The following is a 14227-nucleotide window of genomic DNA, read 5'->3' on the forward strand; positions in this document are numbered from 1 at the left end:
AGTTTGGATCGGTGCAGTGACCGATCCGGTGATCTGCGGTTGCCCGATCGGTGCAGTGACCGTCGAGAATCGAATCGATGGCTCACGATTGTAATCTGATCGATGCGGAGACCGATCGGGGCAACCTCGCGAAGAAGCCGTGGATCGGTGCATTGGCCGATCCACCCTCTGATCGGTCGGCGGACCGATCGAGCATAGATCGATGGTGAAAGCGGCTGATCTATGGACCGATCGGAGGTTCCTGATCGGTCCGCGACCGATCGAGACGCCGATCGACGAGGACGAAGCTTGATCGATGCGTGGACCGTCGGAGGTTCCGATCGGTCCATGGACCGTCAGAATCTAGCTTGACGCAACCGCGGCTAGTTCTTCTCTTCTCTTCTTCGTGGGTGGATGTAGGTATAAGAGGGCTGAGGGCTTCTACGTGAAGCGTCTTCTTCTTGCTCTTCTTCTTGCTGCTGCAAGTTCTCTCTTTGTGATTTGAGTTTCTTGAGCTCGATTCCAACTGTTCGTGAGCTTCCTTTCGGCTGGGTTCCTATTGTTGTAGGAGTCGCTTGAAGCTGTTGCTTAATCCAGTCGAAGAAAAGGCAAGTAAGCGAAGGTGTTTCATACATTTGTATTGTACTTTGCTTCTTGCTGCTTTCTACTCCTGTATTGCTGTTGCAAAGTTTGTGGCGAGGTTTCTCCACCCACAAGGAGTATTTATTAGCCGGTTATCCGGGGACTCATCCACCGACGGATTGATAGGCTTCGTCCACCTTACGGACACGCCGAGGAGTAGGAGTATCATCTCCGAACCTCGTTACATCTTCGTGTTGAGGTTTGCTTCTTCTTTTGCGTTTCTATTTAGTTATTTCTGCTGCGCTAACCCTAATTTGTAGAAAGAAACGCGAAAATTTGGGGCGGCTATTCACACCCCCCTCTCTAGCCGTGTCCATCGATCCTAACACCTAGCACTAGAAGCCACCAAGAAGGACAAATCCGAGTTAGACTCAGATATTGATGTAGACCAAGAAGCTTATATGGTAAGAAAATAAAAAAAGTTCTTTAAATCTAACAAATTTAAAAAAAAATGCAAACCAACAAAAAAAATCCAAGAAATAAGAAAAAACTTCAATGCTACCATTTCCAAAAAGAATTACATATAAAGGAAGACTATTCAGATCTTAAGAAAGAGAAAAAAAAGGCCAAAGTGAAATAAATACAAAAATCTCAAAGCCACTTGGGATGAGAGTTATGTAGGATCATAAAGCGCTAGAGGAGGGGTGAATAATGTTCATGGCTAATTTGTTCATTTTGAAATAATCGATCAAAGATACGTAGTGAAATAATAAAAATTAAACACAAATACCAAGATTTTACTTGGTTCAGAGCCTATGGCGACTCTTACTCCAAGGCCCGCACGTAAGAGTACTTTTGAAGGGCAATCACTATAGGTTTAGAAATTTAAAAATCAAAGTACACTTTAAATGCAATAAATAAAAGTATACCGACAAGTAAGAAAAGAGAATTTAAGGCTTCCGGTTGTCGGAGTCGAGTTACGGCTTTGTCAGATCGTTCTTTGAGCAGTGCGCAGTAGAAAGATTGCTGAAATCAAGTGTATCTTTGCCTCTGCTCAAACCAAGCTTAAGTAAGCCATTGAGGGTGCCTCTAACCTCTATAGGAGGCACCTCCAGCCAAGGTTTATCCCCTTTTCCGATATGCTGATAAGCTCTATAGGAGGCACCTCCAATCTGATTCCAACTTCAAGTTTCTCGGAAACCCTAGGTTAAATTGACGAATACTATTCCCTCTTTGAAGAATGTGTCCTCACCTATTCCTCTTAAAAGAAGTTACATGTTGCCAGATTGATCCTCCAGACCAACTGGACTTTTGCTCAGCGTTTGAAGCTTCTGGTCTTCATGCTGGACGTTCGCTCCATGACCCGTCCAGACTTCCATCTGGTTCGCGACACCAGGATTTCAACCTAGAGTCCCTGACTCTAAGATTTTTCCCAAAGCTCTCAACTCGCCAAGACTTTCCACATAGGGTTACCACCCCCTAGGACCTAGAGTTACCACCCATAGGGTTTTCTATTTGCTTAACCGCAGCTAGGACTTATCCTCACCTACGGTTACCACCCCCTAGGACCTAGGGTTACCACCCCCTAGAGTTTTCCACTTGCATAACCGCAACTAGGACTTTTGCCTAAGAATACTTAGGACTTTCCTGCAATCTCATCCAAACATGTCAGATAATAAATAACATTAACTTTAAACCCTTTGACATAATCAAAACACAGGTTCGATCGTCTGGTGCTTCCCGCACCAACAATCTCCCCCTTTTTTTATTATGGTAACCTGGTTCAAAGTTAAGTAAAATATAACAATAATTAAGGAATTTTAGCATGAACATAAATACAATAATTTGTTAAAAAAAACTTCCTTATGCTCCCCCTTTCACAAAAATTATGTTTCACTTAACTTTAACCTCTCTCTCCCCCTTTGGAATATATCAAAAAGAAAATAAGTAGAGAGAAGGTTGTTTAACATATAAAGATAGTAAAAAAATTACTCTGTTTAACTTTAAGCTCCCCCTGAAAGGTAGCAAAAAGAAACTTAACTAATTTTTCAGAATTGAAAATGACTTAGCTTTTGAAAAAAAAACTTAGCTTTTGAAAATAATTGTTTTGAAAAACACCTAGCTAAATTAGAAATACTTTAAAAATATTTAGCTTTTTCAACAAAAACTTAGCTAAAATTAAGCTATGAAAATAATTACTTTTGAAAAAGAGTTAGAGAAAAACTTAGCTTTAACAGGATTTTGATAAACACTTAGGTTTGACAATAATTTTGATAAAACATTTAACTTTAAAAAGAATTCCTTGTAAAAAAAAAATACTTAGGTAAGAAGATGAATTCTTTTAAAAAGAAACTTTATCAAATACTTACCTTTTTCAACACTTAGTTTAGTACTTAGCTTTAAAAAGATGTTGATAAAAATTCAATTAAGTACTTAGATTTAAAAAAATGATGAAAAGCTTAGTTAAGTACTTTTTTTAAAAAAAAAAAACTTATTTTTATAGATATAAAAATATTTAAACTTACTTCTTCAAATAAAATATTTAAGGAATATTTAAAAAAAATAGTTAAATAGGAAAACTGAATTTCCTTTTTAAAAAACTTTTAACTTTTCAAAGGGCAAAATGAAAAGTTTATTTTAAAAAAGAATACTTTAACTTTTCAAAACAAAAAAAGAATTAACTTAACTTGACTCCCCTCACTCCCCCTTAATTAATACCTTAAAAATATTTTGAGGATCCTAGAGTCCAAGCAGGTATAAGATAAAAGAAATTATCTATTTTTCTAATTTTCCAAGAGAGTTTTCTATTTTCCTAATTTTTCATCTCATCCTTTCTAAGTTATGAAATATGTAAAACTTATGAGTTTGTGTGAGACGAAGTTAAGTTCATTTTACTTTTTATCAATATTTAAAAATATTAAAATTTTTTAAAATATAAGTTTGAATTTTCAATGAGTTTGAATTTCAAATTTTAAAATATGAGTTTAATTAGATTTAAATATTTGACAATAATTAAAATTTTGAAGATTTTGAAAATATTTTGAAAATTAATTAAGTTTGAAATTATAAACTTACATATTAATTATGTTTTGAAAATTAATTATCTATTAAAAATAATTGAGATTTTGAAAATCTAAGAATTAATAATTTGAAATTTAATTATGATTTGAAAATTAATAATCAAATAATTAAGATTTTTGAAATTTATTATTATTTTGAGATTAATTATGATTTTGAAATTAATTATGATTTTATAAATAATATTTTGAAATTAAGATTAATTAAGATTTTGAAATTAATTAGAATTTGAAATTAATTAAGTTAACTTAATTGAATTAATTTTAATTAATTTAGGTTTGGTTAACTACTTTATATTTTAAACTTAGATCCATCTCACCCTATTTTTAAATTATCAATCGGGGAACCTTATAGGATTTTGTGAGATGGTTAATGTTATCTTCAATTTAGATTACAATCTAAGGATTGATTTACAATTGAGTTAGACTAAGATTTTACAGTTAGTCAATTAAATATTTATTTCAATGATTGGCTTCCAGGTTGTGGCGAGACACTAGACTTTCTTGGGTATGGGATCATCCACCACTTCTAGACAAAGTCTTTCAAAGAAATTGGATATTTAATTTCCTTTCTAAAACTTCTCAGTCTAACTAGTCAAGTGTGAATCAAGCCTAGATCCTTATCTACCCTAGTCTAAGCATGTATAGTGAAAGTAGTATAGCAAGCATCAAATAAATCTATCTATTGATAAAAATGCTCTTTCTATTGGCTCCCCCTAAATCATAGCCTCGATAGGGTCTATCAAGGTAGTGGATTTGATTCTTGGGGACCCAATATTGACCAAGTCCATCTTGATTAATCAAGTTTGACTTGGGGACCCATGCTTGGACTAATTTTATATTTGATTGATTTACTAATGATAAGTAAAAACTAAATCTTTGTTTGACCTTGTATCCAATCCCAGTTGGGTTGTATATGTCTCTTTGTTTTCCAAGATTTTTGGAACCCAAAGTAAATCGTTCCAATAAGTCCTTGAGTTCATTGACTTGAGTTTTCAAATTAGAATTTTCTTCCTAGACTTGCTCTGTCAAAGAACTTGAGTTACTCATTTCCTTAAGGGTTGTTATCTCCTTTTAGAGTGACTTGACTCAGACGTTGGATTTGGCCAATTTCTTTAATAAATATGAAACTTAATTTTGTAAATCATCTACGTTAGTACTAGAAATTAGAGAGCTTACAATGTGATCAGGCCCTTCAGAAATGGATACGGATCCGTGGCTTCTCTCAGACTACACTCTCAATATCAGACTCGGACTTGGTTTCGGCAACGTATGCTTCTACTGATAGAGCAAGGTAGCTTGCTTGCTTGTGTTCTTCTTTGTCGGACTCTTCCGATGACTCGGACCATGTTGCCTTCAATGTCCTCCTTCTTCCTTTGCTTTTGGTTTGGACAGTCAGGCTTATAGTGTCCCTTCTTATTGCAGCCATAGAAAGTAACCCCAGACTTAACCTTAGTGTTCAATTGAGTCACCTGCTTCTTTTTGCATATTTTTTGTACCAATTTTATGAGTTCGGCGGTAATCTCATCATCTTCTGAGTCTAATTCATCTTCAGTCTCGGGTTCAATTTGGTGCTTGATTTTTGGTTCCCATGGTCTGCTTGTACCTATAATCAAAGCAATACCTTTCTCAGCTGAAGTAGTATTAGTTTGTTCATGAAACTCGAATTCAGAAAAGAATTCATCTATTTTGATTAACGGCAAATCCTTAGACACTTTGTAAGCATCTACCATGGATGCCCAAAAGGTATTCCTCGAAAATGCATTTAATGCATACCTGATGACATCATGATTTTCAACCATTTGTCCAATCGTGTGAAGTCCGTTCAGTAGATCTTGTATGCGAGCATGAAGCTTGCTCGCTGACTCACCTTCCTGTATTTTTATATTATATAATTTATTCAGAATTAAGTCTCATTTGCTTACCTTTGTGTCAGAAGTGCCCTTGTGCAGCTCGATCAATTTTTCCCACAACTCCTTTGCACTGTTGAAGGGACCAACCCGGTTCAGCTCTTCTTTGCTTAGGCCACATTGGAGAGTGCAAGTTGCTTTTGCATTGGCTTCAATGTTCTTGCGGGTTGGTGCGTCCCATTTATCACAGGGGACGAGGACTCCATCTTCGGTGGGAAATGTGAATCCAGTCTGGATTATTATCCATATTTCCACTTGAGTCTTCAGATGGGTACTCCATTCGGCCCTTCCAGTAGCTAAAGTCTTCACCGAAGAAGAGAGGCGGGCGGGCTATGCTATAGCCTTCTTAATGGGCTATTGAAATAGAATCTCGCACATAAGAGAAAATTACGAATGTTCCAAGACTTGGTCTTGGATTAGTAGTGCGGGAGAAAATAAAATGCTAATTTCGTGAAAAGAAAAATAATAATAATAAAATATTAATAAAACATTAAAAATAATTATTATTTCAAATTTTGGCAAATGCGATATTTCGCTAATACTGACCAATGGTAAAAAGAAGAAAATAACTTTTTCAAAAAAAATATGGAGGGAAAAAATGAAAGATGTAACGGTAGTTGTACCGATTCAGAGCTACCCCGCTCTGATACCAATTGTAGGATCGTAAAGTGCTAGAGGGGGGGGGGGGGGTGAATAGCGCTTGTGGCTAATTCATTCGTTTTGAAATAATCGATCGAAGATACGCAGCTGAATAATAAAAATCAAACACAAATACCAAGATTTTACTTGGTTCGGAGCCTGTGGTGAATCTTACTCCAAGGCCCGCACGTAAGAGTGCTTTTGATGGGCAATCACTATAGGTTCATAAATTTATAAACCAAAGTACACTTTAAATGCAATAATTCTAAGTGTTAGTCAATAATTGTGTAATCTTTAGTTACAAAGTATCCTAGAATTTTTCAATAATTAAAAATAATTTTAAAATTATTTTTCCCAAAATTACTTTATAAATCACAAAATTCAAGTTTCCAAAAAAAATTCTAAGTGTTAGTCAATAATTGTGTAACCTTAAGTTCTTTTACCCCTATTTTTAATGTGATCAAAGTTAGAGAATTATAGATTAAGTCTAAGGGGAGGTACATTTTAATTTTCATATTTAATATTTTAATTTTTATATTCATTTATTTTAATGTTTTCTTTTTTCCTAACTTAAATTGGGTTGATCCACATCAAAAAGAGAGAGATTGTAAGTACCCCGTGATGGTTTTGATATGATCAATCAAGTCAAGTTAGGTCTTGTGTAAGTTTGATGTCTTGTGTCTAAGTGTGTAGGAATTTAGGAGCATAGGAAGTCAAGTGAAAGACGCAGCTAGTGAGAAGGATGACACAGGAGAGAGTCGACGGGTTTCAGTGCGTTCGAGGGACGAGGTGCTGCGGAAGAGTACTCTGGCGGAGCGTGTGGCGTTTTCAAGGGATGAGAAGCCGGAGGGGAAGCTTGCTCAAGGAGAAGGCCAGAATATGGGTTCGGATGAGCCCTATTCTAGATGGTCGATTATCCAAGTGAACAAACCCAGAACGGAGGAAAAACCTTATGGTCAACACTATGTTGATTGTCTGGGCACCTGGACCAAGTCTAGGCGCCTGGACCCCCTAGGGGTCGCCCTGGGCGCCTCCTTGACGTAGGGATGTGTCAGCCGCGTCAGGGCGCCCGGACCAGGATAAGATTTTCCATTTTAAGCCATGTCGAACTATTGCAACATGGATAAAGTTTTATCCACATTCAAGCGCTCAAAGCTGCGATGTCAGCAAATGGTCAGATTCAACTAGCAGACTATAAATAGAGCACTAGTCTCAGTCGTTTAGAATAACATTTGTAAATGACTTCTGTACTTCAACTTGTAGTTCTGTTCTTTACTTTTCTATGCTTTCAATGTTGTAAGATATTACTCCGCCTTTGGAAGGAGATTTTAGTAAGCTAAATTTACCTTGGATTAGTAATCATCTGATTACAAACCAAGTAAATATTCATGCCTCTATCTTTATTTTATACATTTAATTTCTATTTCTAAACAAGTATTTTCCTAACTTAGTCTAAAGATTGAGAAAGGATATTCTTTTAATTTCAAGCAATACACCCCCCCTTTTGTCGGTCGACCGGGGACCTACAAAAGGGTATATTCATAATTTTAGGGCAATTCACCCTACTCTTGTCGGTCGCATCGGGACCAACAAACTGGAATAGTGGAACAAGCCAACAAGAAGTTGACTTGTCTAGGCACCTAGATTCTGCCGAGGCGCCCGAACTTTGTCCAAGCGCCCAGACCACCTTGGACCAACACAGGCGCCTCGTCAAGATGTTGCTATGAGGATGACGTTAGAAGTCCACGTTATCACCAATCCAGACTCTTGGACTGATCCAAGCACTAAAACGAGGATAAAATATTATTATTAAGTCGTTGAAGAGCCGTTGCGAAGCAGAAAGGTGCACTGCTGGGGCGCCCAGACCTGCTCTAGGTGCCCAAAGTTGTCATGTCAACAAACTTACAAATTCAACCAGTAGGCTATAAATATAGCCCTGGTCTTAGAAGTTCACCACAACACTTGTATTTGATCTCCAAGTATGTTTTTCTAGTTTCTGAACTGTAAACCATTGTACGAGGCATCTTCGCTTCTGACCTTGTCAAAGAAGAAGATTCTTGCTAGTGCTTACTTTTGTCTTAGATTAGCAACCTCTCCGGTTGTAAACCAAGTAAATCGGTAGTCTCGTATTTCTTTTTATGCATTTGTTTTATCTTAATTTACAAGTGTCTATTAACTAAAGTCCAAATATCAAGAAATATGTAATTTATTTTTAGGGTAATTCATCCTCCTCTTGTCGGCCTACATGGGACCAACATATGAGAGGGGCATTCTCTTGATCTCTCCCGGTGACCAGACCATAGCTCTCCAACCTTCGTCCATGAGCGTTCCTGGCACGGTTGGAGTCTCCATCAGTGGAGTCATCTAAGATCATGTTGATGGTGCTTCGATGGGCAATGTTGTCTTGGTGGTCCTGGCAATGATCCCGGTGATCATTATCGAGATCCAGGGAGCGACGTTGAGGTGGTTCGAGCTCCCGTCTAGGGACTAAATTGGCTCTGCTCTAGTTCTATCGATCTCTTGCATCATCATGCCGAGTGTACTTGGTCGGTGAAGACTGGATAGAAGTGGGCAAAGTTCTCCTACCTTAGTGTCGTTCCTTTATGACTTAGCTAACTTCTTGAGTAAACTGTCAACACATCTGAGTATCATGAGTGTATAACTGGTGGAAAGTATAAAAATGGATTGACTCCTCCTTAGGTGGCTAGCTCGGCCCCTCCACAGATGTGGGAGCTAACTCTACAACTTGCACCACCCGCTCTTCTCTACGAGTCGAGACGTAGTTGAGGAGTTGTTCGATGACCTTATTGTTGGTTAGTCCTAGGAAAATCGTACCGGTTCCACTGTATAAAAATTTTGTACAAGTGTCGAACCTTTCCTTAAATAACCTATTGTGTTCTTTAGAAGTTAAATTAGGAATCGCAGACGGAACTTAACATCATGGATTCCAAATTTAACTTATCTGTCCTTAATGATTTAGATTTGAATCGCAAGCGGAACTTAACACTATTGATTCAAATCCACCTATGTTATTAATTTCATTAAATATCAATTTCTAAAATTAGCTTCCAGGACTGCATGGCGAGGCACATGACCTTCTTGGATATGAGAGCAACCACCACCGCGGCCTAGACAAAGCCTTTTAAGGAAGGATAATATTTAATTTCCAAAAATAACTCTAGGTTAACCGAAAAGAACAATCGAATCACAAATTCGAAAAATAAGAAAACACAAACTCGAAAAAACTAAATCGAAAAACTAGATCTAATGTCTCTTGTGTTTGGAATTCATACAAAGAAAAATAACTAGTATGATGCGAAAATTAATTACTAATTATACCTTCCTTTGTATGCAACGACCTCTTGATCTTCTACCGTATTCCTCTTCTTATCCCGGACGTTGTGTGGGCAACGATCTACCGAGATGAGAACCACCAAAACTCCTTCTTCTTCCTTCTAGGTTTCGGCCACCAAGAGCTCCTCCAAAGATAAAGAGGTTCGGCCACCACCAATGCTCCAAGGGATGTTTGAAACAAGGAATCCTTTCTCTCCTTCTTCTCCTTGCTTGATCCGGCCACCAAAGCAACTCCACCAATGAAGAGGTTTCGGCCACAAGAAGGGGAAGAGAGAAAGAGGAGGGGTCGACCACACCCAAGGAGAAAAGAGAGGAGAAAATAGAATAGAGTTAGCTTACATGAAGGCACATCTACCCCCTCTTTTATAATCCGTGGCCTTGGCAAATAAGAAAATTTAAATAAAAACTTCCTTAAGTCCTTTGCCATGAAAAGGAAAATTTAATTAATTAAAATTAAAAACCTTTTCTTAAACCATATGGTCGGCCACTTAAAATTCTCCATCAAGGAAAGTTTTAATTCACAAGAATTAAAACTTCCTAATTTATTTCTAGAAATTTATAAAAAAATTCTCCAATAATTTTTCCCTTCATACAAAAAGGAAATTTTTAAAATATTTCTTTTAAACATGTGGATGATTTCCAAAAAGGAAAGTTATCTCTAAAAATTTAAACCTCCTTTCAATCTACAAATATGGAAAGATATCAAATCTTTTCTTAATCTTTTGTAGAAACTTATAAAAGAGAATATTTAATTTTTAAACTCTCTTTTAAATCATGAACATGGTTAAAAAAAGAAAGTTTTCTCAAAATTAAAATCAACCTTTCAATCTACAAATACGGAAAGATTTCAAATCTTAACTTAATCTTTTGTAGAAAGCTATAAAAGGAAAGATTTAAATTTTAAACTCTTTTTTAAAACCATGGAATCCACATAAGAAAAATTTATAAATAAAATCCCTTTTAATGTGATGTGGCCGGCCACATCATCCTTGGACTCCAAGCATTGGTCGGCCACCAACTTGGCTCAACCACTTGGTCTTGGCAGGCCCTAGCTTGGGTTCCAAGCTAGCTTGGCCGACCCCCTTGGGTTGGGTAAGGAGTGGGTATATGGTGGGTATAAATCTCTATATACAAGAGGCTACGATAGGGACCGAGAGGAGGAATTGGTTTTGGTCTCCCGATGAAATTAAGCTTCCTGTGTTCGCCCTGAACACACAACTTAATTTCATCAATAATAATTCATTCCACTAAAGAATTATTATTGAACTACCTCACCAATCTCAAATTACGTTTTGAGCTCCTTCTTATTATGAGTGTGTTAGTCTCCCTGTGTTTAAGATAATGAATGCCCACTAATTAAATGAGTTACTGACAACTCACTTAATTAATATCTTAGTCCAAGAGTAGTACCACTCAACCTTATCGTCATGTCGGACTAAGTCCACCTGCAGGGTTTAACATGACAATCCTTATGAGCTCTTCTTGGGGTTATTCTCACCTAGATTACTAGGACACAATTTCTTTCTATAATCAACAACACACACTATAAGTAATATCATTTCCTAACTTATCAGGCTTATTGATTTATCGAGCTAAATCTCACCCATTGATAAGTCAAAGAAATAAATACTAATTATATGTGTTTGTTATTATATTAGGATTAAGAGCACACACTTCCATAATAACTAAGGTCTAGTTCTTTTATAAAGTCAGTATAAAAAGAACTTACCTAAAATGGTCCTACTCAATACACTTGGAGTGTATCAGTGTAATTTATTAGTTAAGATAAACTAATACTTAATTACACTACGACTACTTTAACGGTTTGTTCCTTTCCATTTTAGTCGCGAGCAACTGTTTATAATTTCACTACAAGAATTTTTGCATTCAACAACACCCAATAGACAACGCTTTTTAATAAAAACGTTGTCGTTCTTTGTTTTACAACGCTTTTAGTGAAAAGCGTTGTCTATGGTATTTACTTTTTACTAAAGACAACGGTTTTTAATGAAGTGTTGTCTTTAGTGTTGTTGTTTATGGTCAAAGACAACATTTTTTTAAAAAACGTTTTTTAAAGTGTTGTGTATGTTTCCCCTGAACTCACTTAAAATAAATTCGCAGCCCTCGCTTTGCTAAACTCTAAACCCTCAACGCGCGCGCGCCTTCTCCTCACCACTCCTCTCCACGAGTTCTCCTCTCCACTCCTCTCCACGAGTGCCTTCTCCTCTCCTTCTCCTCTCCACGAGTGCCTTCTCCTCTCCTTCTCCTCTCCACGAGCGCCTTCTCCTCTCCTTGCCGCGTGATCTCCTCTGAACCCTAATCTCGACCCAAACTCCTCACGCAAAACTCCTCACACCGGCCCAACTCCTCCAAGTCGAGATCCCTAATCTCGCATTTCCCCATCTCCTCAATCAAAGTCAGCTTACCCTTCCTAATCTTCTCACGGCTCCTCAACTCCTCTGAACCCTTCGATCTTAGTTCCTTCCTCGCAGAGCAGATTCGAGAGTAGGAGGAACGGAAGAAAGAAAGGTAAAATTTCTTCCATCCCTCTAGAATAAGTGTATGTATATTTTATATAATTTAAAATAATTAACATGTTAATTAAATTTGAGAAAAATATCTATATATTTTACTACAACATTCTAGTAATCTTTGAAAAATGATTAGTATGCTCGGAGGGTTAAAGGATGACACATTGGAGCAAGCTTAAAAACAAGGTTAAGGACTTAAGGACATCAAGATTAAAAACTGAAGTCATCAAAGATATGAGAAATTTTAAGTGATGTGTAATTTTGGATATATATTTTTTTTTCTTTTGGGCAATATTATTTGAGATGATGCGTGTAACTAGATATGGATACTGCCTAGTGAGTTGCTTGAAGCTTATTTAAATAAGATCCATCTTAATTTTCATCCTAAAATGGCATTAAGATGGCAAGTCACGGTCTTGTCGTGACCCCACTGACTATCACAATGCAATCTTGCAAAAAAAAGAAAAAAAAAACATTAACCAATTTATCAATATTTCATATTGTAAATGCATATTTAACTATTACGCATAAATTTAAATTATATTTAAGGTAAAATAAAATTAAAATGATAAAAGATCTCGCTATATATTTTTCCAACTAAAAAGGAAATGAATTTGACACAAATCAAACAAGTAATCCTAATTTTCTAAAAAAAAATAAACATATAGAATTAGAAACACTTCATATCAAATATAAATTTAAAAAGGATTTTTTTTAATTCTATTTTAAAAATAATTTACATAAATAGAAGCGCACCTTGATTGCAGTAACAAGGGCGCACCTTATCTTTGCCCTAGCCCTAAACCCTAGCCAATTCGCCTGTTGCCTTTTGTGTAGCCGCCTGCCGCCGTCGCCTTATCACCATCATCTCTTCTACATGTCTGCTTATTGGTCGGAGATTCCTACGGATCTCTTATACTCGATCCTGTCCAAGCTCTCGATCCCCGACCTCTTTCGGTGCGCCGCCGTATGCTCGCGTTGGTTCGCCGTGGTCGATAAGGTCCGTCGCGGCCCCGGTGATCAGTGCCCGCAGATCCCATGGCTTGTGCCTGAGAATCGAAGCCTCATAAACGGAGAAGATAATGATCAAAACACTTACAACTTCTTCAGCTTATCGGAGGGCCGCGAGTATGAGATCCCAAGCCACGCTCCTCTAGTCTGCGGGAACATCGTCGGATCTTCTCATGGTTGGCTCATAGCCACCAACGATGTCCGTATTCAGCTCCAAAACCCTATCACCGGCGTTCAGATAGACCTTCCCTCGATTCCTACCTTGGACGACCGGAATTTAATGGCCATGAAAGCGGTGTTGTCCTCAGATCCCTTTAGAAGCGGAGATTTCAGCGTCGTCTTCGTATTCTTCTGCTCTTCTATGCGGAAAGACTTCTTGTTCTTCGTTAGCGCAGGAGATGAGAAGTGGACGATGATCCCTACAACTCTATATTACTTCGACGACATAGCCTTCTACAATGGCAAGCTAGCGGTGTCACAATCCAAAGAAGATAACGCGGTGATCGTGGCGGCGTACGATCTCACCGAGCCGGATTCGACTCAGAGGGGGATGCTGGTGATGCCTCTGTCTGACATTTGGGATTTTACTTCCAACATGTACTTTTTTTGCGTGCCTTCAGGTGGCTGTATAAAAAGATGGTGAAAGATACCAAGACAAAGAAATTCAGATTTATGAATCCTCACAAACTCCCATATCTGGCAAAAACGGCACAAGACAAATCAGTTAAGCTTGAAACCCTGAATCAAAGGGCAACTCTTTTAGCAGATAAGCTGACAAGTGCATCAACAGATCAACTAGTGTTAGTGCCATGTAATGTCGGGTAAGCAAGAAGTAAAACATCACTTTCAATTGCTTCCTTTCGATAATTTATTCAATTTTATGATCTAATCCTATGTATTTGCCTAGTTTCCATTGGAATCTTAGTGTTATTGAACCTTACAAGGATGCTATTTACCTGCTGGATTCCCTAAGTTGCCGCATTCGCGATGATGACTCAAAATACGTAATGGAAATGTGAGTTCAGATTTCTTTTAGTAAATATTTATTATAATAAAAATATTATTTAACAAATATTCTTAACGTATGAAGGGCCTTAAAATTGTTTAATTCAACCAAGGGAAGGAAAGGTAGGAAAAATGTTAA

At 37.3% G+C, this 14227-nt stretch overlaps 1 protein-coding gene across 1 annotated transcript; it reads left to right on the forward strand.

Moving 5' to 3' along the window:
• Positions 1-12949: 12949 nt before the first annotated feature.
• On the forward strand, positions 12950-13726 carry LOC122050326 (F-box/kelch-repeat protein At1g57790-like). The gene has a single exon (XM_042611243.1). It carries the CDS (start codon positions 12950-12952, stop codon positions 13724-13726), a length of 777 nt encoding a protein of 258 aa, XP_042467177.1.
• The last annotated feature ends 501 nt before the right edge of the window (positions 13727-14227 follow it).

The sequence above is a fragment of the Zingiber officinale genome, chromosome 3A (assembly GCF_018446385.1).
Source record: "Zingiber officinale cultivar Zhangliang chromosome 3A, Zo_v1.1, whole genome shotgun sequence".
Taxonomy (NCBI): domain Eukaryota; kingdom Viridiplantae; phylum Streptophyta; class Magnoliopsida; order Zingiberales; family Zingiberaceae; genus Zingiber; species Zingiber officinale.

Bases quoted from the DNA above. Each gene is read 5' to 3' on its own strand.
- LOC122050326 (XM_042611243.1), top strand. From the start codon at position 12,950: ATGTCTGCTTATTGGTCGGAGATTCCTACGGATCTCTTATACTCGATC.